This window comes from Jatropha curcas, chromosome 4 (assembly GCF_041381405.1).
Source record: "Jatropha curcas cultivar XTBG-Jc1 chromosome 4, XTBG_Jcur_1.0, whole genome shotgun sequence".
Taxonomy (NCBI): Eukaryota; Viridiplantae; Streptophyta; class Magnoliopsida; order Malpighiales; family Euphorbiaceae; genus Jatropha; species Jatropha curcas.
In genome coordinates, this window is record NC_143154.1 from 29863998 (window position 1) to 29883989 (window position 19992).

At 32.2% G+C, this 19992-nt stretch overlaps 2 protein-coding genes across 8 annotated transcripts; both read right to left on the bottom strand.

Annotated features, from left to right (window-relative positions):
• Window positions 1-30: 30 nt before the first annotated feature.
• On the bottom strand, window positions 31-3781 carry PHR1 (photolyase 1). 5 transcript variants are annotated; one of them, XM_020684048.3, is made up of 9 exons: window positions 3299-3779; window positions 2620-2963; window positions 2294-2534; window positions 1890-1978; window positions 1455-1491; window positions 1192-1250; window positions 781-862; window positions 624-695; window positions 31-419 (listed from the first exon to the last, which is right to left on the bottom strand). In XM_020684048.3, exons 1-9 carry the CDS (start codon window positions 3746-3748, stop codon window positions 243-245), a joined length of 1551 nt encoding a protein of 516 aa, XP_020539707.1. In that variant the 5' UTR covers window positions 3749-3779; the 3' UTR covers window positions 31-242. The 5 variants fall into 5 exon arrangements, 3 of the variants coding, with proteins under 3 accessions (XP_020539707.1, XP_012087089.1, XP_012087092.1); XM_012231699.4 differs by having other exon boundaries at window positions 1890-2047; window positions 3299-3777; XM_012231702.4 differs by having other exon boundaries at window positions 295-457; window positions 1890-2047.
• Window positions 3782-11888: 8107 nt separating this feature from the next.
• On the bottom strand, window positions 11889-16879 carry LOC105645948 (uncharacterized). Of its 3 annotated transcripts, none has more exons than XR_002285730.3 (3): window positions 14232-16879; window positions 12326-12722; window positions 11889-12243 (listed from the first exon to the last, which is right to left on the bottom strand). XR_002285730.3 is itself a non-coding variant. In XM_020683913.3 (1 exon), the coding sequence occupies exon 1, from the start codon at window positions 16642-16644 to the stop codon at window positions 14182-14184; it is 2463 nt and encodes an 820-aa protein (XP_020539572.1). In that variant the 5' UTR covers window positions 16645-16878; the 3' UTR covers window positions 13764-14181. The 3 variants fall into 3 exon arrangements, 1 of the variants encoding a protein (XP_020539572.1); XR_002285729.3 differs by having other exon boundaries at window positions 12326-12725; XM_020683913.3 differs by lacking the exons at window positions 11889-12243; window positions 12326-12722 and having other exon boundaries at window positions 13764-16878.
• Window positions 16880-19992: the final 3113 nt, after the last annotated feature.

Consider the following 19992-nt stretch of genomic DNA (forward strand, 5'->3'; position numbering starts at 1 on the left):
CTTACTTGCATGTTAAAGAGACAACAATAATAATAATAATAATATATGTGAATAACAAATCTAGCCGGCAGAGCCAATAGCATTTCAGAAAACTTCGCTTAGATGCTAAACTCCGAACAAGACCTATTTCCAAAATCATGCTTCAATAGATTAATCATCATCTTTTTGTTAGGGTCAGCATACCCACGTAACTTAGAAGCCGACATTTTTGTTTCCACAGATTACACGGTGTAACAGAAATTTTAAATGCGGAGCTCTTTTGATTTGGCCCCAAGCTGAGTTTCTGCCTTTCTCTTCTTCTTTACTTCACTCACAAACTTCTTGACATAGGCAATGTAGCCATCAACATCAAATTTCCTTTTGCAGCCTGCATAGTTCATATAACGTATTTTCCCAAAAACTTGCCTTTCCTTCCAACCCTGAATGGCAATCAAGAGGACTTCAATGATGCTAGTGCCTATGTAAGAGAAAGTATAGTTTGTAACTACACTAACAAAACAGGTGAAATTTGAGAACAGGCCTCTATAGGACAAAAACTTGGAGGAACTCAAGTCAACTGAAATCCTAAATTCCACCAACAAAAACAAGTAGGGGGTAAAAGCGGGAGAGAAGTGAGTGGAAACCTGGTCATGAACACCACATATTGACCACATGCAACCAACATATCCATTTGGATCCCTCCCATCTATTTCATACTGCAAGAAAAGATGTAGGTTGAACAAACTTGTGGAGCACTGCTAACAACATTAATGGAAGCAGAAAGGAATTATGATACATTACCTTATCATTTAGATAAATTGATATTGCAAGGGCTTCTTCCGGTCCTTTCGTCCACTCAAGAATCTTTTTTGCCCAATACATACTGCACAGGTTTTAATTCTGATCATGACATTTTAGCGAGAAATTTATATTAATTTTGTACAGTGAGAGAATATGTAGGAGGATTAAGATCTCCGCCTGTTGAGGTAAGTATATACACTTTATTGTCTTTACATCTTAATGTTATTATGCTCACACAAGACGAAGAATTGACTTGAAGTATTATGTTTTAAGTCGCTGATCACAACAACATTTAAATCTTTTTCTCCAATTCAGTGACTTCCTTTCAGGATAGAAAAAACAGATAGAGAACTAATATCTAAGAAATCACACCTACAGGGAAGCAAAGTAAATTAACCAAAAAGCACTTGCCGCATAAAACCATGCATCTTCCCAAGGTAAACCATCTCCAGCTGAGAAGCATTCCAAAGCTGACATTTGTGATACGATCATTAGTATATTAATAAGAATAGAAAAGTAGAGAACATCCGTAGAAATATGATTTGAGTTCACAATCATTAATTCACTATTCCAAAATATATCAAAAGGACGGGGAGGAATTGAAGCAGAAAAACTGAATTTGGTAAAATTGAAGTACAGTGTCATTTATAAATTACATCAGAAAGTAGGCATACCGGATCAGCTGTTTGTGCCCTCTCCAATTGCTCCATCCTACAAATTTGGAGGCCATTCAAATCTTAACCTCACCCAGCAAAACAAAGAAAAATTCATGCAATAATAGTATAAGTGAAATCAAGAAAATTACAGGGGCTAATTTATTTATATTTTATTTTTAACAACCTTGATATAAATTCTTTTAGATACTTTTGCCACAGTTAGAAGGGAGAAAATATAGTTCATATTTCTGGTTTTTCTTGTATGCCCGGGAGAAGCGAAAAAGAGAGGCATAGTTTTAAAGGAACCAAAAAGATATTTGGAGGGCATGGGGGCCATGGCCACCCTCAGCCCCCCTCCTTCCACCGCTGCTTTTGCTTATGTGTGAAAGCACCTAGACATATGAAATATGAAATTTCCTATATATATATATATATATATATATATAAACTCACGAGTATATATGTTCTCGCTTGTCAGATTTATGGCTCAGCAAGGTATTACGCGCCCATTCCCATGCCCCCTGTAATGTATCATAATGAGGCTGGTAGAAGCAAAAGTTATCAGCAAGTTCTCTTCGCACAATCAACTCCTCCAAAAACACGTCAACTGACTTCAGAGCAGCAAGTAGATGCAGAAACATTCAGCCACATTAAATTGCATAAATTGTCAAGAAAATGCAAGAGATAGAACATAAAGGAATAGACAAAACAAAGACTACAAGAAATGAGATGAAACCAAGTCTTGGAACCCGTATATAACATGGCAAATTGAAATAGCAAGCTGATTATGGTTCAACCATGTTTCACTCAAACAATAAAATAGCTAAGCCGTGAATTCAAAAATTGCTTCCACAAACCTGAGGAGAATGATTCCGTACTTTACAAGCCTCCAATGCACACCTCTGTGCAGATATCTGCCCAAAATGAAGATAAGGAGAGAGACCAGAGAGTCCTTTAGGCTTTAATGGGTTATTCCTATCTGTAGAATAATTCTTCAATCTTGTGGTCAAGAATCCATCTTTACTTCCCATTAATACTTCACTTGCACCTTCTTCTCCTGGCATGCACCATTCGATTTCAGGAACATCTGCTCCTTTCCTAAATAAGGAGCAAAACTATAAACTCAGTATTACAATTCTCATGATACTCAAAATGGATTTATTCATATAGTTTAATGTCTGACCTTGTAACTTCATCAATGAGACTATCCCAATCAATCAACTGATTTGCAGCAGCAACCCACTTTCTATAAGGTGGTTGTAAAACAGGAAAATCAATGAGGTAATCTGTTAGCCTTTTATTTATCTTACCTCTTAGAGTTTTAGCACTATACTCCAACTTTTCTGATGCTATCCAAATAGGCACTACATTGTGAGCATCAACTTCGTGAATGGTCACTGGAGGACTCACTTTTTTACAAATTTCATCTTTACATTTACGGATTTCTCTTAGAGGTGAGAAATCAGTAACCAAAAGTGAAGCCCCACACTCTTTTAAAAAATTTGGAATCGTCTCTTCAGCTTCTCCCTATATTTAAAGCCCAAAAAATTAAACACAACCTACGAAGTTTCCATAAAAATAATTAATAGAATTGCTAATCAAATACCATCAATATGATTTAACTTAAAAGAAGAAAAATCTCAACTCAATTTAGATGCAATAAATTAGGAAGACAAATGCTAATCATCTCAAGCTTATAACTTACAACAACCCACAGCAAATTCAAAATGGACCCAGTTCAAATTTAAAGTGCATAAAGCTTTTCTCTATTCAACATTTAATTTGTTGTTTCGGAAATTCCCAATATTTTCTAATCATCCAGAAAGACATAGTATGAACTATTAAGGGAGAAATTAACTTACTTGGAATAAGAAAAATGGAATTTGAAGGGTCTCTTCGATTTTCCCCTGAAGTTGACGCAAACCCTTTAACATGAACCCTAACTGCCTCGCTTTGGCTCCCAAAAACTGATCGAACAAATTAAAAGCAACCGCCACAGGCACACTGGCCTTGTTAGCCTGATCAATGGCGTGGATTAACGCCCAGTTGTCTCTCAACCGTTGATCTCTAAACATCCAGTAAACAACAGGACCCACACGCTTGGTTGATCCTTCTTTAAGAACCCGAATTCGACCAGGTTGGACAGAGTTGGTTTGGCCTGTTAGGGGCGATTGCGAGGCCATTGAAGAGAAGAAAGCAAAGAAGATGAGTGAATGTCTAAGATTTCTAAGTTGCGCCGAGGGTGCACAGAAGTGGAGGATAGCTGGAGCCACGGCGCGTAGTTTGGGAAGGAGGAACCAATGGGTTTTCATGGAGACGAGGGAAAATGGAGGGAAATGAAAACCGTTAAAGTTGTGGTTTTGAATGTTTGTACGTGGATCATTAAACAGTAGACACGTGGTGAAGCCGTTATGTAATGGACAAGGGTTGCTGGAAATTCGGCCCACATAATTCTCCTAGAGAGGGTGGGTGTTCGGCCCACTTAGAAGAGGGCCATTCGATTGTATACGTTCTTGCGAATTTCATAATACAAGCGGAAACTTTGAGTTATGTTTAGTTTGGAGTTGGAAACTAAACTGAACTAATGTTCTTATTTTTTATTTATTTTTTTATTATTATTTTTTTTTTTTTTTTGTTAAAAGGGATGGTATTTTTCGGATTATACACATAATTTGGAGTTGGAAACTCTTAAGCTATTTACTATTACGATGGTTTTACTCTAACAATACTCTCAATTCTTAATTTTGGTTCTAGTATAAAAACACGTGTGCAATCCTAAAAAATAAAAATGTAAGTTGTATATACGAAATCAAGCATCATATACATATGTGTGGAAGTGCACTTGTTATATACCAGAAAAAGCAGTAGGGAAGTTTAGCTTCGCTGCCATACGAGGAATTTCAAGAAAATAAGTAGAATGTTATGTCATACCACATCAATATATAAGTAATATATACAGCATTTGAAGTAAGACATATATGATCTCATATATATTTGAACATTCCTCAAGTAAAAATAGCATATATACACAATAATACACTTCATCTTATTCTTATCCCGTCAATTAAGAGAAGAAATCAATCAATGAGAAGCAGGAAAAAAAAAATGCAAAAAGAGCAGTTGCTTGGTGGGTCAAATATTAATAATAAAAATGAAAAAAATCCAATCGACAGAAGCTTATTTTGTACATGTGTCGTGACAGGATGAATAGAGATTGCTGTCTGACCCAAAAACAGACCTATCTTTTATATGTATCTCTCTCTTTTCTTTTCTTGTTAAAGTTGTTTCTTTCCAGATTCAGAGAGCTTGATTGAAGGAAATACTATATGCTCATTGCTACGTACATGTAGTGGAGTTATGGGCTGTACGTGGGTCTATAATTGTCTCAAAGACCATGCATGTGTCGGCTTTTACTCTGCATTTATTAGTTTTACCTAACTGTGTACATGTACGTACGATGTACCCTCCCTGTCTATACGTAAGCACAGTTATTTCTTCTCAAAATACAAGTTAATTAACCTAATGATGATTATTCTGTGTTCTTAAATTCCAAGTCACGAAACAGATCGGTTTGAAACTAGCAACTACTCGTCTTGCTGCTAACTAATTTTGATATGATGACACTCAAAAGTTCCTCTCGCTTTTCTTTTCATGGTCAAGACCCAAAGCAGTTTGCTGCTTTCTGTTCCATTTCTCTCCAGAATTTATTCTTATAATTAGCTACTTAACTACTTATCCTGATAATTATATTTCAAAATTAGGTGTGTTTGTGTGTGTATTTTATATGTACATATGTATAAATTATTCGTGCTTTTGATAATTATTTATATTAGAGTGCAATCATATTTATGATTCTCCAATATTGCCACCAAATTTAGCTGCAATAATTTCACGTTTCTTGTTCCCTTTTCATTGAAAAAAGAAAAAATTGCACTCACATGCTCTCTTTATTTCCTCACTTGATGGCGATGATCATCATTTCCCAATAGTAGTTATAGACATATTTAATGGCACAACTCAATTTTATATTTTATATATTCATGACACTAGCTTAAACACTGTCTAAATGCTTCTTTCATTCGCAAAATATAAATCGTTTAAAATTTTTGTAATGGATGAAGGAATAAAATAATTCTTCCACCTTATAATAAAACCAATAATAATTTAACTAAATTACTTTTAAAATACTCAAAATGTCTTATGTTTTGGGATAAATATTTATTTTAAAACGATTTATATTTTAGAATTTAGAACGAATAGCTCGTAACTTATGGTTATTCTTCTTTCTTTCTTATTGAAGCAATAGATTATTAGAAGTTTCCATTCGGACAAGCCAAAGGACGATGTTATTTTTGTTTCCTAAAACCAAAAAGAAATTCTACTACACAATAATCTAATAATTAGGCATATACCTACAATTATAAGGTCAATTATTCTAACAGAAAAATAATTATCGTTGAAAAGGGTTTTTTTTTACCTATTCAATGACTTGGTTATATAGAATTTGAATATTTAAAAACGAGTTGAAGATTAATTATTTATTTCAGATTCGGCGAACTCATTTAAATTAATAAATAATATTTTATATAATATTTTATTAAGTAAAAAACAAATTTAAGATCTTTTTATAGAATTATCATTTTTTTTATAATAATATAATGCTAAAAATAAATAGAATTTATAAGTTCAAACTGAATAATGTTAAACAGGTGTTATACCTAACAGATGTAATAATGTAAAACAAAAGGACATGTGCTATAGCTAGCAGATTAATTTTATGCAACTATTTCGTAATGCGTATTACTTTAATGATTGTCCAATATCCAATAGCAAATTTTTTATTTCAAGTAATCCACTAAATTTGGAAATAATAATCCACTAAATCTTAGTGGTAAAGATTTTATACGCTACTTATTTATACAGAGAATCTGGCTAATCTCTTTTGAAAATAATAATAATAGAACTGACTTGTTTAAATATTCGATATTTGTGAATTGATAAAATCACTGTTGAAAATGTTTTTATTTATGGACATGTCACGATGCGAGTAAAATTAAATTTAGTAAATATATAACAAAATAGTAATATAATGGGCACTCCACTTGTTGAAAATTAAGAAAAATTAATTGAATATACAAATCACTAGCCTTACATTGCACTACTCTGTATACTTTAATCCCAATTAATACAGTTAATAACAATAATTATACTCCAAAAATATTATAGTTAAATGAATGCATGATTGACTGCTTAGAAAGTGGAGGATAAATAAATAAAAAAATTAAAAAGGAAAAAGAAAAAGTAAAATAAGGGTACTTAATCAAATTATGTTAATTAGACAATTGGCCCACATTCAAGACCATTGGATCAAAAAAAAAAAAAAAAAAAAAAAAGCAAATTCAAACCCACATCTTTCAACAAATCATAATATAAACCCTAAATGTCCCCACATTGAATTTTCAATTTTCAACTTTATTATCATTTGATTGGAATGGTTATAAATATTAATTAATTACTGGTCGATAGTTAAATGTCCGTACTAATTACCTAATTATGGACCACAATTAGAAGAAGGGTTAAGAATGTTTAATTAAAATAGTAAGGAATTAGTAAAAATTAAGTGGGGAAGATGGTAGCCATGATACCGTTCGTTGTCTGTGAAAGCTAAGTTTTAACTGAAACTATATTATATTTATAATTAGTTAATTAATTAATATATAATTACGGGTTAAAGATATAGAAAAAGAAATTGCATGATGATCTATCTTACCCACCTTGTGCTATGAGTGTTGTCGCAGGAGATCCCAGCGGTTCCCGAGTCCGATGCCCACACGTGCCATTCATGTGGATAGATAATTACAAAATTTCTGTTGGTTATTTATTTATTTATTTTAATATTAGTGGAGACTTGATATATACTTATTTACAATAATTGCAGAAGAGATTGCTTAATTAGGCTGCTTAACATTGAAGTTTACAGATTAGACATAATTATTATGTTCCCTAATATTGCAAATTATTTAGGTTGATATGCCTTTTTTGAATCATCATTCAGCTTTGGGATATAACTATTAAAATGTATTTTTGTTAATTTTTATAAGATATCATATTATCTCTATTGATTATTTATTAGTAGAAAAAAATTATATATTAAAAAAATTAATTCATATTTAAAAATTATTTATTCGGCGTTGGAACGATATAATCTAACTTTTTAATCATTTATCCTCAATTTTAATATAAGTAATATAGAACGAATGAACTATAATATTTTTATATTAGAAAATACTTGCTCATTTATCATTATGTATCTCAAGTCTTAATTCTATTGCAGTGGAAAAATAATTAAATTTTCACAATACAATAAGGGTAAGATTGTCAATTTAAAATTTAAATTAGTAAGTGGAGTGGCAAAATGGCCCACCCTTCAACTTTTAGCAAAAATGAAGGCCTTTGATTTGGGGAAGCTAATTAAACCAAATAAGCTCTTTTTAAAAGAAATAATATTTTATGAATCAAAAAAGAAATAATATTTTACAAAATTCACATTTTGTTTTGCAAATTCTTTATATTGAATAATCCTAGTCAAGACATAACTCTGCCTTCTAAAATCACAATTAAGATTATATCAACAATGTTTTCAGACACTATAAGTGTTTTCTTAACAAAAATTATTGAATTTATTTTTGACAACAGATAGGAAAATTGATGATAAATTTGGAATTATTATACACACCTTTAATAAATTATCTTTATTGCTTAGTTAATAACAAAAATTAGATATAGATACTTTTTTTAATCGAAATAAGTATTTTTTTTTCACCTTTTTAGCGAGGAATAATTATTATATAGTATAAAAATTTTTAATTGTATTTTATAAATACCCAATTTATCTTCAATTAGTACTTTATTAGTTAAACTTCAAGGATAACATTTTAGTTATAATTTAGGGATGTTCATTACTTGGTCTCAAATTAAAATTCTAGCAGAATCAAATGGTTATAAATATTATAAAAAAAAATCTTCTATTTTGTAGCCCATTTTTATATATTAATTAAATTAAAACCGTAAGCCCATGAGATGACGTCAGTGGAAAGGGAAAGGGGACGTCATGTGTACGGACATTGACCAATAAGATCGCATCACAGGAATCACCAATCAATAGTAGTAGTACATTTTAAGGGCACGTGACTTTGGAATATTTTGTACAGTTGGTACTTGGCGGGATTTGCCGACCCGGTCTCCTTGAATTTTCAATTTTCCTTTTTCCTGTATTACCAAGTCAACGTTCACTAATTCCAAGGTTAATCAAACAAAATCTCATTATTTTCTTGTCAAAATTTTACCTACCTCATCATTTTTCACTAATCTTCCCACTCTCCTTATTAAATAAATAAGTTATATAAATATTTTTTGTAAAGTTTATTTAATTGAGCACGTCAAATATAAGAATAAGAGGAATAATTATATCTAGGACGAATTATCATATCGTACATGCAATTTTCGTTGGATTATATGTTAATGTGAAAGAAAAAGCGGAAAGATACACCGATAAAACAATATAAATAATTTTTCGCATAAATTTTATATAAAATTTTTCATGTTGTATAGTACCATTATTTAAAAATTTTAATTAAGGGGAATTAGAGGTGTTAGACACTGTTAAAATTGCGATGACAAGTTGATTCGAACATCATTATTGTTTTGTTATTGTTGTGATAATTACGTGTCACCAAAATTTGATATTACTAATAATGTAAATGTAATATGATTCCAAACAAATCACACACACACATATACCCACAGTGCTTTCTTTTGCGATGGCACTGTACGTTCTTCATTATAATTACTGATTAAGACACGTGTTTTGTCTTTGAATTATTTAAAAAAAAATATATTTATAATGTTTGAGTCATTAAGCCGAATAATAGTAACCAACGACCCGACTAGACGTGTTGTCATTGATCTTTAAATTATTATAAGCAGTGGAGATCTCAAATTCAAACTCTCTAAACCACAAAACTAATTAACTAAATGTGCAGTACGAATTATGTTTAATTTGATTAATTTTCTTACTTTTTAAGATCGTGCAAGAACTAGGCTTATGTTTTATATTTTTCGAATGTTTTCTTATAATAATCATAGAAGAAACTAATTTTACGGTTACAAATAATTTAGTTTTGCTTACCTGACCAAATTTTCTGGCTCCGTGATGGAAAATCTATATATAGTGTTAAATATTCCTTGAAATCATAATGTACTAAAGCATCTTTTTTCTTCATAGACATAATATAAGTCACTCACGCTTGTAAGACAAAAATTTTGAACATAAAACTATTGAAATGATTGAAAAGTATTAGCATTTTCTTCTACTTGTGCTTTATAGAGATAGCTATCAATATATATCAGTCAAGAAAATACATTTTACATTTTCTTCATAAATCATATTGGAAATTCTTATGATAATAATAATAATAATTATTATTATTATTATTATCATTATTAATGTGGTATATATGATTGTGAGTACATGTTTATAATATACATAAAGAACCATGCAAATAAGGGTGATGAAATGTAGGACCACAAAGATATTGCATAATGATAAATAAGGACACATAAACAAAAACAAGTTGGGATTTGGTGAAAAAAAACATAAAGAGAGAAGACTTTTTGGCAGCATTTCTAAGATTAGCATAATTTACCCAACAAAATAATAAGGTACCATGTGAAACAACAGTGTATTTTTTTTTTTTTTTTTTTTTTTAAAAAAAAGAAAAATTTCAAGTAGACCGTATCTTTCTTTCCCTAAAGAAAGGTATTTTCAATTTTCTAATCTTGACTTTATAGGTGAAAACCCAATGATCTCACCTCTTTTTTTATAAACTAAAAAAAATAAATAAATAAATTAAAAAAAAAAGAAAGAAAAGGGTGGTCCATGAGGACCATCATGATTATATATATATATATATAAAGTTAAACATGAGAGGTATTTGTACATACATTTGTGTTATGCACTATATTATATGGACCATTTATTTTTTGTGAGAAAAAGAAAAAAAAAAAAAAAAGAAAAATCTTCCCTTATATGATATGGATTTGATATAAAAAGGGCTTGAAATTATTGTACTTGGCTAATCCAACTACCATCACTACTCAATGTGTGAGTCATTTTAGTATAATTTTGATGTTTTTGACATTTCACCAAAATTTAGAGGCAATGAGATAAATTAAGCAACATCATGACATATGCAAATCCTATGTATATCTCTTGTTCTATTTTTTGCTTTGTCTACATCTTCCTTCACTTTTATTCTCTTCTTCTTCATGCTATGCTAATGTTTTAATTAATTTCTATTTTCATAAAGTCTTAAGTTTGAATTTTTTTTTTCTACAGTGAGTACTATTCAAAGGGTGTAATTTTCTTGCTGCACGATTTAAAATATTATTCCGACTTATTTGACTTTTTATAAATTCAAAATTTATACATCATGAATTTAATTATGGTGTAAAAAACAGGTAGCATGTGAAACAAGAAAAATCTCTCTTTTTGCTTGTGGAGAAGTAGAAAAATTTAAAAATAAATAAGGGGGTAAATGTAAAAAACAAGAAAAATAAGAGAAAAAAAGAAAAGAAAAGAAAGGGAAAAAGAGTTTTATGTATAATGAGTAGCGTTGGAAGGGGGGAAGAATCTTGTATAAAAGAGAAGGGTGTCGTCCTATACTAATCATTATATTTCCTTTTCCTTTTAACCAAAAAATGAGTGGAGCTTAGCATACCATACTAGTGAAAAAGCTAAGCCTTAGTTGGTGAGCAGTCAGCGTTGGTATGTCTTGCCGACAAGAATTTCTGTCTCTCCACTTAATCACTAATTACAAGACCTTCCAATGGTAATTATATAAAAATCAATCAATTACCTTCTACTTTTCTACTATCAACAAAGTGTAAAAAAAAAAAAAAAACCCACTTGATTTTCCACCTCTTTTACTGTTTCTTTCTAATGGTGGGTGGGTGAAATTTTCATTTTTTTTTTCAAAAAAAAAAAAAAAAAAAGGTTGATACCCGTCAAGAAATTATTCCAAGTTTTTAACCCCTTTGAGGTAATTGTATGATGATGAGTGAACACATGACTTTTACAGTTTTCTTGAAAAATCCATACTTGGGTTTTCTCATGAAAAAGCTACCAAATAGCTATAAAAGAAGTCGCGGCATTCCCATAATTGGAAGGCTTTGCTTTCTTGTAGAATGGTTGATGAATTGCCACTTCCCTTTATCTATTTTGCCTATCAAATTCAACCTCTTAATTCCTTTTTTTTCTTTTTTTTTTTTCCTTTTCTCTTTGGCTCTAAGTTTTAGAACTCTCTGGTTCCACAACTAAAATCTTTTTATTCTTTGTTAATTTAAATCTCAAGTTCGAAATTGGAACTTTATAACTCTAAAAATGACTCCAAGTACCACTAAGTCAAAAAATATTATTAGAAATCTTGAAACCATGTTTTTACACCACATATAAGGTTGATGATGTACAAGTAAAAATCATGCAACAAAATCTTCTTACAAGGAATCAAAGAACGTCCAAGTTAAGATAAAGCACTTTGCTATTCAATTATACATTCCAATTAATACTTGCACAACTAAATATATTACATATATACAACCAAAAAAGGAAAAAAGAAAAGTTAGAAATAGAATTTTTTGCAGAATCAATCTGAAGCATCTTCAATGTTGCTTCAAGCCGACAATCTTCCTTTGCTTTGGGTCCTATAAACACCTGTCTTGCAATTATGAGGAGCATTACCCAATAACCCTGCAATGCATGAACGTTAAGAGTTTTGGACCGTTTAAAGAAGACGTTACCCACAAAGAGAGATGATTTGATAGGAAAAAACCTGATGAGAACCAAAGTTTAGAAAAAGACTTCCACTTGTTCATATGGTGGGGTTCCACATTCCAAGCCAGGATAATATGGATATTGGGAGATGAAGAAAATTAATTTAACTGTTATAAAGTGCTTCTCCAGCTAGAAAGGTGAGTTCTGAGGTCCTTCCGAGGTTGCTGACCCACGCCGCGCGATCTGGCTTGCCATTCACCCTACCGGCTTGTTCCAGTAACCTCTGCTGTCTTACAAAAAGGCGTTTCACTCCCAAATATTTCAAGTCAAGCTCTCTTCTTGGATGCTTATGGCAGCATTCCAATCTTTAATCATGTAGAGTCCATTTCTCCATTCTACTTACCACCAACCATCTTATGGTGGCCTCTCTAGTCCAACAATATCTTTGTCGAATGCTTCTGCCACCAAAAAGATCAATTTAGCATAATTGTCTTTAGCTTCTTCAATTCAACTAACAATAATAATCAACATTCAAATCAAACTTTTATTTACTCCCTGATACTTAGTCCCACTAAAGAATTCCACCGCTGATTAAATTCACATCATTAAGAAGTTAAAACGATAGCTATCAAAAAACAAAAGAAAAGTGGAAAGTAGCATATCCAAACCTTAAAGAATATGTGAAAGCAAGGAGGAACTAGGCAAGCCACTTGAGTAGCTCTGATAAATTTACTTCAAAAGACTAAGATCATGTGCAGGTGCTCATTTTGGCAGGAACTTTACCCAATCTCATAACATCAAAAGGCATATACATTATAAAGGTGCATCCAAGAATTTGTTCATCAAACCTAGAGCAGGAACCTCCTCCTAAGTCTAATTCGCTAAGACATCTTCTATACGGCCATATAAAGGACCGCATATTCTCAACAGTCCAAGGACAACAAGAAAGCAGAAAGTTTTCAAACAGACCCCTTTAAATCATTATCTTATGCATGGAAAGAAAAACATGCAATTCAAACTTGGAGACATATGATTATACAAATACAGCCATTCATGCTGCTTGTTTAAGGAATTATAAGATCACCAGCAAGAAATGAGGGATCCACAAGACAATTTATAGCCTCGGGTGCACTGCACACTTGCATCAACTTCAAAAGATCAGTTGGACTTTTTTAAGAAGGGGCATTTGACAAACTTTTAAGACAAAAGGTCAAGCACCTTTGGAGATAAGTGTTTCAACAATCATGCAGAGCGGCGAAGAGCCGGAGATTAGTATTATAGAGAGACTAACCATATAACCGAACAGCCTATTAAATGTATGGAAAGGCCACCAAAGTTTCACAGTAAGGTTATGAGTGCAGTCATCAACGTATATACTTTCAGTCTAAATTGAAAGCAGAAAATGATTAGCATTTAGCACATAATGTTTGCAGTGATTGTTTTCCACTGCTCTTGTTAAAACTCAAATGATAAATTAGAATAGAGCTATGATCTCATAACCAAAGGAGAAATAATAAAACCTTTCCCCTTGTCATACTGTCATTTATCCAAATTACTTGAGGAACAAAAATTTTACAACATTCTTCCTGATCTGTAACATCTCTTCGTACAGCCATTGCTATCTTTACAAGCAAGAAGATTTTCTTTACTGCAAACTCAAAAACTTCAAAAATCATTCTAGGATGAAAGATGGGCAATTGCTCAAATCATGAGCCCATGCATTACTAGCTAGGCATACAAAAACTGAATCCCCTATCAATTCCCCCTCTTCCTCCCATCTGACTGTCCAAAATCTTCTAAAGAGTAAGTAAAGAAGTACAAAAAATGGAAAAAAGAAAAAAAAGAGAGATAAATAGTGGAAAGAATTCAATAAATCCTACAAATTTAAAATTTGAAAGTAGTAAAAAAAAATTGTTACACTGAGGATGTATCAACAAGAACCTCATTCAGCACATCATCCTCACCGTTTGCCAATGCGAAAAGCTCTGCATCCTTATCTTCATCGCTTGAAAACTCCCGTCTGTCAAGCTTGGAATGAGCTGCTATGAATATTAACTTTTGTGCCTTGTCCATGGCTGCTCTTGATTGCCCATGAGCACACACCCATTTCAATAAAGACCAATTGCATTTAAACCCATACGCAGTAGCATGAAGGAAAATAAGTCTAACTGCAACTTTCCCTAGTGATTTAAACTCTGTAAGATGAGTCTCCCACACAAGCCTACTACTTTGCGGATTGGCTATTCTCATTTTTCCTGTAATGGGATCTCTTTCCTTCATCTGGACAGCTCTTGCATACACCTGATCAAGTCCTTCCGTTCTCCATTTCATGAGTTCCATTAATGCAATATGTGCCTCCTCCCTGGACACAAGCCTTGTTATAAGCTTGTCCACATCTTTTTCCTGCTCAGGTGTTAGGCATTTGAAAGGAGGAAGGTACTTTCCACTTGTGTCCCTTAGCAAATAAAGTGGATCAAGTATGTATGCAGCAGCCCAAGCAGGATGATAATTCTTCTTGAACCGTCTTTCAATCACTTTCTCTACTGCTTCTTCTGCAATGTGAAACTTTGAACACCACTCCTTCACTTTTGCTCTTAGATCATCCCATAATGGCAGGCATTGCCCAACTAATGGCCTTTCTGTTTCAATCTCCTGAGCCATTTCTTTAATCAACTTAACTAATGAATGGACTGCCTCCAATTCATTCCAAAAACTCACATCTCTGATCATATCAGCAACTTCTCTAGCTGTTGGATCCTCCATGGATACTATCTTATACGATTCATCTAGCAAAACCATTGGCAATGCTCGAGCTGAGCTCAATATATCCTCTAGCATAGTATAAACAGGACCAAAATCCAATTTCTCATAGTCGCGCAAAGGGACTCTTAATAGTCCTGCATGCCCATACTCCTGTAACTGATACTTACGGAAACTATTTCGAATTTGAGTCTTGTTATTGAAAAAAGTTGCAAGCTTGAAGCAATTTTCAGTGACAGTTTTGAACAACGGAAGCTCCTTACTAAAGTCCTTAATCAAACTAGTGAACCCTTGAAGCTGACAAGAAAGATTAATCATCCAATGGTTCTGATTCTCTAAATTCCTCAACGCCTTAGCCTTAAACCTGTCTGCAACTATTCCTACACACTGTTGGACAGCATTTCCACAAATGCCTGATATGGTTTCCCATAAAACCTCCTCTGCATACTTAGAAGGCACTGAACCACTAACAAACACAGCTCTCCGATACAAACTAGTGCCATTAGGCAAATTCACTGTCAAATTCACCAAATTCACCTCACTAAAACCTGTATAACTCTTAACTTTCCAGCCATCCGATGCAATCTGAAAAAACATAGCATCTCTAATTCGTGCCTCAGACTCTGCCTTAGCTTCCTCAAACCTAACATCAAGTCTACTACCGCAAAACTCTCTTCTTGAAATGACAGGCAAGCCAACTTGATTCAAGAATGCCCGAAATTTCGGGTGCTCGAGAGCAGAAAACGAGACAGACCCACAGGACTCATAAACCCAATCAGCTAAATAATCAAGGGCAGTGTCAATCTGAGTCCTGCTTAAAGCCCGCCCAGGTGAAGTTTTAGGACTTTTCAATTTTTTTACACTGTCTTCTAACATGGCTAAAGCACCTAAATCTTCTTTCCCGCCGGAAAGCATCAAATGTGGTTGTTGAGGCAACACTGCTAGCTCGCCTGAGAACCTGGATGGATCCACGATAGCAAGAGGACTTACTTGTTGGTATGAACTGGCAGAAGCAGCAGGAGCCACAGCCGTTATAGGATACGACGAAGCAGACACCACCCCAGAACTTGCACCAGCAGAACGTTTTCGATTATTGTGTACTACAGAAGATGAAACCGCCGCAGCACCGCCAACACTAGACGGTGAAGCTAAGGCTACGTTTGAAGATGGAGAGATAGACGAAATGGGCTTAGGAAGCGAGTTGAAATTCGGACACGTCCCGCGTTTTAGATGCTCAGAGGCAGTGCGAGAAGGATTGGAAGCAGAAAAAACGGCGTCGCATAAAGAACACCGGAGCTTGACCGCTTTAGGAAGACCGGTTTCGGCGTTCTGGACCAACATGGGCTCCAAGTGCGCCCAGTACCACGCGCCTTTCCCCTTTATCGCTTTCGTTCTAACCATAACAAGACCTTCATATCGTTTGTGCACGGCCTTGGCGGTGAGTTCGTCTGCCGATGTTGCCGAGTCCACCGCTGCAGTAGCGGTGTTAGTGGTGGTCGCCATTGTTCTCCAACTCGTTTGAATGAAGAAAATAAGTGAAATAAAACTCGGACTGCTCTGTCGGAATTGTGGGTTTTTGCCCAGTTTGGTTTCGAACCGGCGGCGTTTCGTTTGCATTCATTCAGCTAGGAAAGGCCGCCGGCGGTGGTTGCCGGATTTTAATTCTCCGGCGAATATCCATGGCGGCCTCCGGCGATCTGGGCCGATTATTAATTAATTAATTATTTTAATTGGAAGCTGATTTGGCTCTACTGATTGACTGACGGGTCTATTTCGATGTTTGTTTAGAGAGAAAATGTGAAGAAAGCAGAAAGAGAGAAAGAAACGATGGCTAAAGAAGAAGAAAATTAAGAAGAGGGACATGAAAGAGAGAGTAGTTCAAGTGGGCGTGCTGGCGCGTGAACACTCTCTCATTATATGCGCGTGGGAAACATGAAGGAGCCATGTTGATGGAAACTGCTACAATGCAGTAACACCACAGTCGACGTACGAAAGCACTACAGACATTGGCTGTCACTTCTTGGTCATTGGAGAGTGAAACACACGCGTTCTAAAAAGGTTGTCGTTTTGGTATCCCTCGGTGTTTTTATGCTTTTTATTTTATAATTTTCTTTCGTGTTATTGGGGTCTTGTAGGGAAGGGCTCTCTTGTCCGTTTCTTCCTTTTTTTTTTTTTTTTTTTTCCCATTTAGTTCTTTTTTTAGTTTATTAGAATATATATATATATATATATGAATATTTATTATATAATAATAATCATTTTCCCCCACTAGTATAAATAAATAAATTTGGCGTTCCCTTTTGTGACTTATTGTTCATGTGGGTTTTTATTGAGAATATGGACATAAAAAGGGCAACCTAGGAATTGCATATGTTCATGTTGTTGTTCTAAGGTCTTGTTTGACCAAGACAAACCCATTTGAGAATTTGAATTTATATTTTTTATTTTTTATTTTAATTTTAATTTGATTTGTAAAAGGCTCACCACCAAATGCCAATGTGCAATCAAAGAGAGGGAATTTTCCCTTTTCTTTCTTCATCATTACTATACTTTATTTGTTTTCTTTTTTTTTTTTTTTTAAATAAAGATGAAAGCCTATAAGAGTAGGTGACAAAAGATTATTAGGATAAAATGGAGAGAGAGAGATTGGATATTTTTGTAGCTTCATTCATTCACTATATAATATTAATAAATAAATTCATTTTTATGTCATACCCCATTTCCCACTACATGGCATAGTAGCCTTTGTTTTTATTTTGTTGACTTGGTTGGTTTGTTTTATTTTATGAGAGAGAGAGGAGCTTTCACAATGTTTTTAACACTAATCCATAATTATTACAACACTATTAGTCCAAAATCTTTATTTAAGACTGTCTGATGATCCAAAACAACTTTGATTTGTTTTGGATTTTTTTACCAATCACTTGTACAGTTTTTGGTTTGATTGATTATTTTTAATTTTTCATTTAAAATGTATTTTTTTTTAATTTATAAGTAATTTTAAAATTAAATTGTCAAGATGATATTTAATTTGGCTTTTATGTTAGTAAAACTTATTTTTAACTAAAAATTTATCAGCAGTAAAATTTAATTTGACTTGTAATTAAAAGAATTATTTAAAGTTAGAAATTAAAAATATCATATTTATGATTTTATGCTTATTTTAAAATTAATTTTTGGTATTATCCTAGTAAGTTTTTTAAATATCAACATTATCCTTATTTGCAAGGAAGTCCTCCTATTTAAATAATATTTATCAAATTGATAATAACTTTTATTATATAGAAAACTCGAATTCAAAACATTTTACTTCTCGTATCTTTGGTAAGATATGATAAGACTAATTAGCAGACTTCTATTTATTTAACATTATCTTTTTTTGATAATTTTGATAGATTAAGTTATTTTTAAGTATTAATTACCTAAATACTTAAACCACTTGAAAGTTAGGTTTGAATAGTTTTACCAAAATATTAAATATATATTTTTAAAATTAATTTGTAAGTTAAAACGTATATTTTTAAGTCAAAAATAAGAAATAAGTAGTCAAACCAAATATGTTTGGTCAATACACAAATTAAAAATAAATTTATAACAATGACTAAAAAAATGGTATATTAACAATTAAATTGAAGGTTTGAGAAATCATTAAAATTAGGATAGCATTGATGTTTGTAAAATTATTAAGATAAAATGGTCCGTATTTGGTCAAAAATAATTTCAAAATAAATAAATAAAAATAAGTACTCGATACATATCTTAGTACTTATGCCTTATTTATTTATTTATTTATTTTTTTGAATTTATAAAGCCAAATAAAACACTATTTTACTTATTACATGTTTTTTAATCTATAACATTCTTTTCCATTTTATTTTTTATATTATATTCAAAAAGCACTAATGCTCACCTAAATAATGCATTTTAGTGTTATAATTATTATTATTATTATTATTTGAGTAAATATATGTCCAATTTCACTTATCTTTTGGATATGATTGTTATTAATATTTCATGAATAAAGTATAAAAGTAGTGATTCTCTAGGGCAGTATTTTTGAAAGAGGTTAGCAAAAGGAGGTGTGGATTATGGAGGGGCCAAGAGCGTTTCTAGTGTGACTCATCAAATGCTCTATCACTTTTATGAATGTATTTATTTTATTTTTAATTATATATATTTTTAGCTATATCCATGAAAAATAAAATTTCAACAATAATTTTTTGCATATTTATAACTTCTACCTCAAACTTTAGCAAAATTGCTAGGCTCATGTACTTCAACTTAGGGGTAAGTGTAATAAAAAAAATATAAATTGTAACCCATTTACTTAGTCAAGTCATATTTTTTTAATTTAGTTTTAGGCTTTTGATTGATGGGTGGACTAATATATTATTCTGAAATGATTATAATTTTGATATTCATTTATTATTGGAGTTAGAATCAATGACTTATTTTATATCTTGATTTAGTTAGTTCATTTTTTCTATCCATTTGCCAAAATGCATTGAATCACTATCAACAATAATTTACACTATTTATTTTCTTGATCGGGAAAGATTCATAGTTGTGTGAAACATATAACATAGCTTAGGTTGTTATATCAAAAATAATATTAATAATAACGAGCGTTAAGACGAGTAATTCGATACTTTTATCTATTAAGTGAAATTAAAAATTTAATCCTCATGGATGAAGTAAATACTCATTGAGAATATTTTATTTCTAAGGAGACTGATCCAGTGCGAGCAAGATTTGATTATAGTTTGATTGTCCGGAAATACCTATGATTAATAAAAAGAGAAAGGGTAAAAAGGGATTCTATTGATTGGCCGACATAAATGAAATCTCATTTTAACCTCCAATGACTGGAGGTTTTAGGATATTTATAAAAAAAATAAAGATTCAATACTTTTTTGCTAAATTCATAGAAGATGACTAAATGAACAAAGATGCATAGTTTTCTTT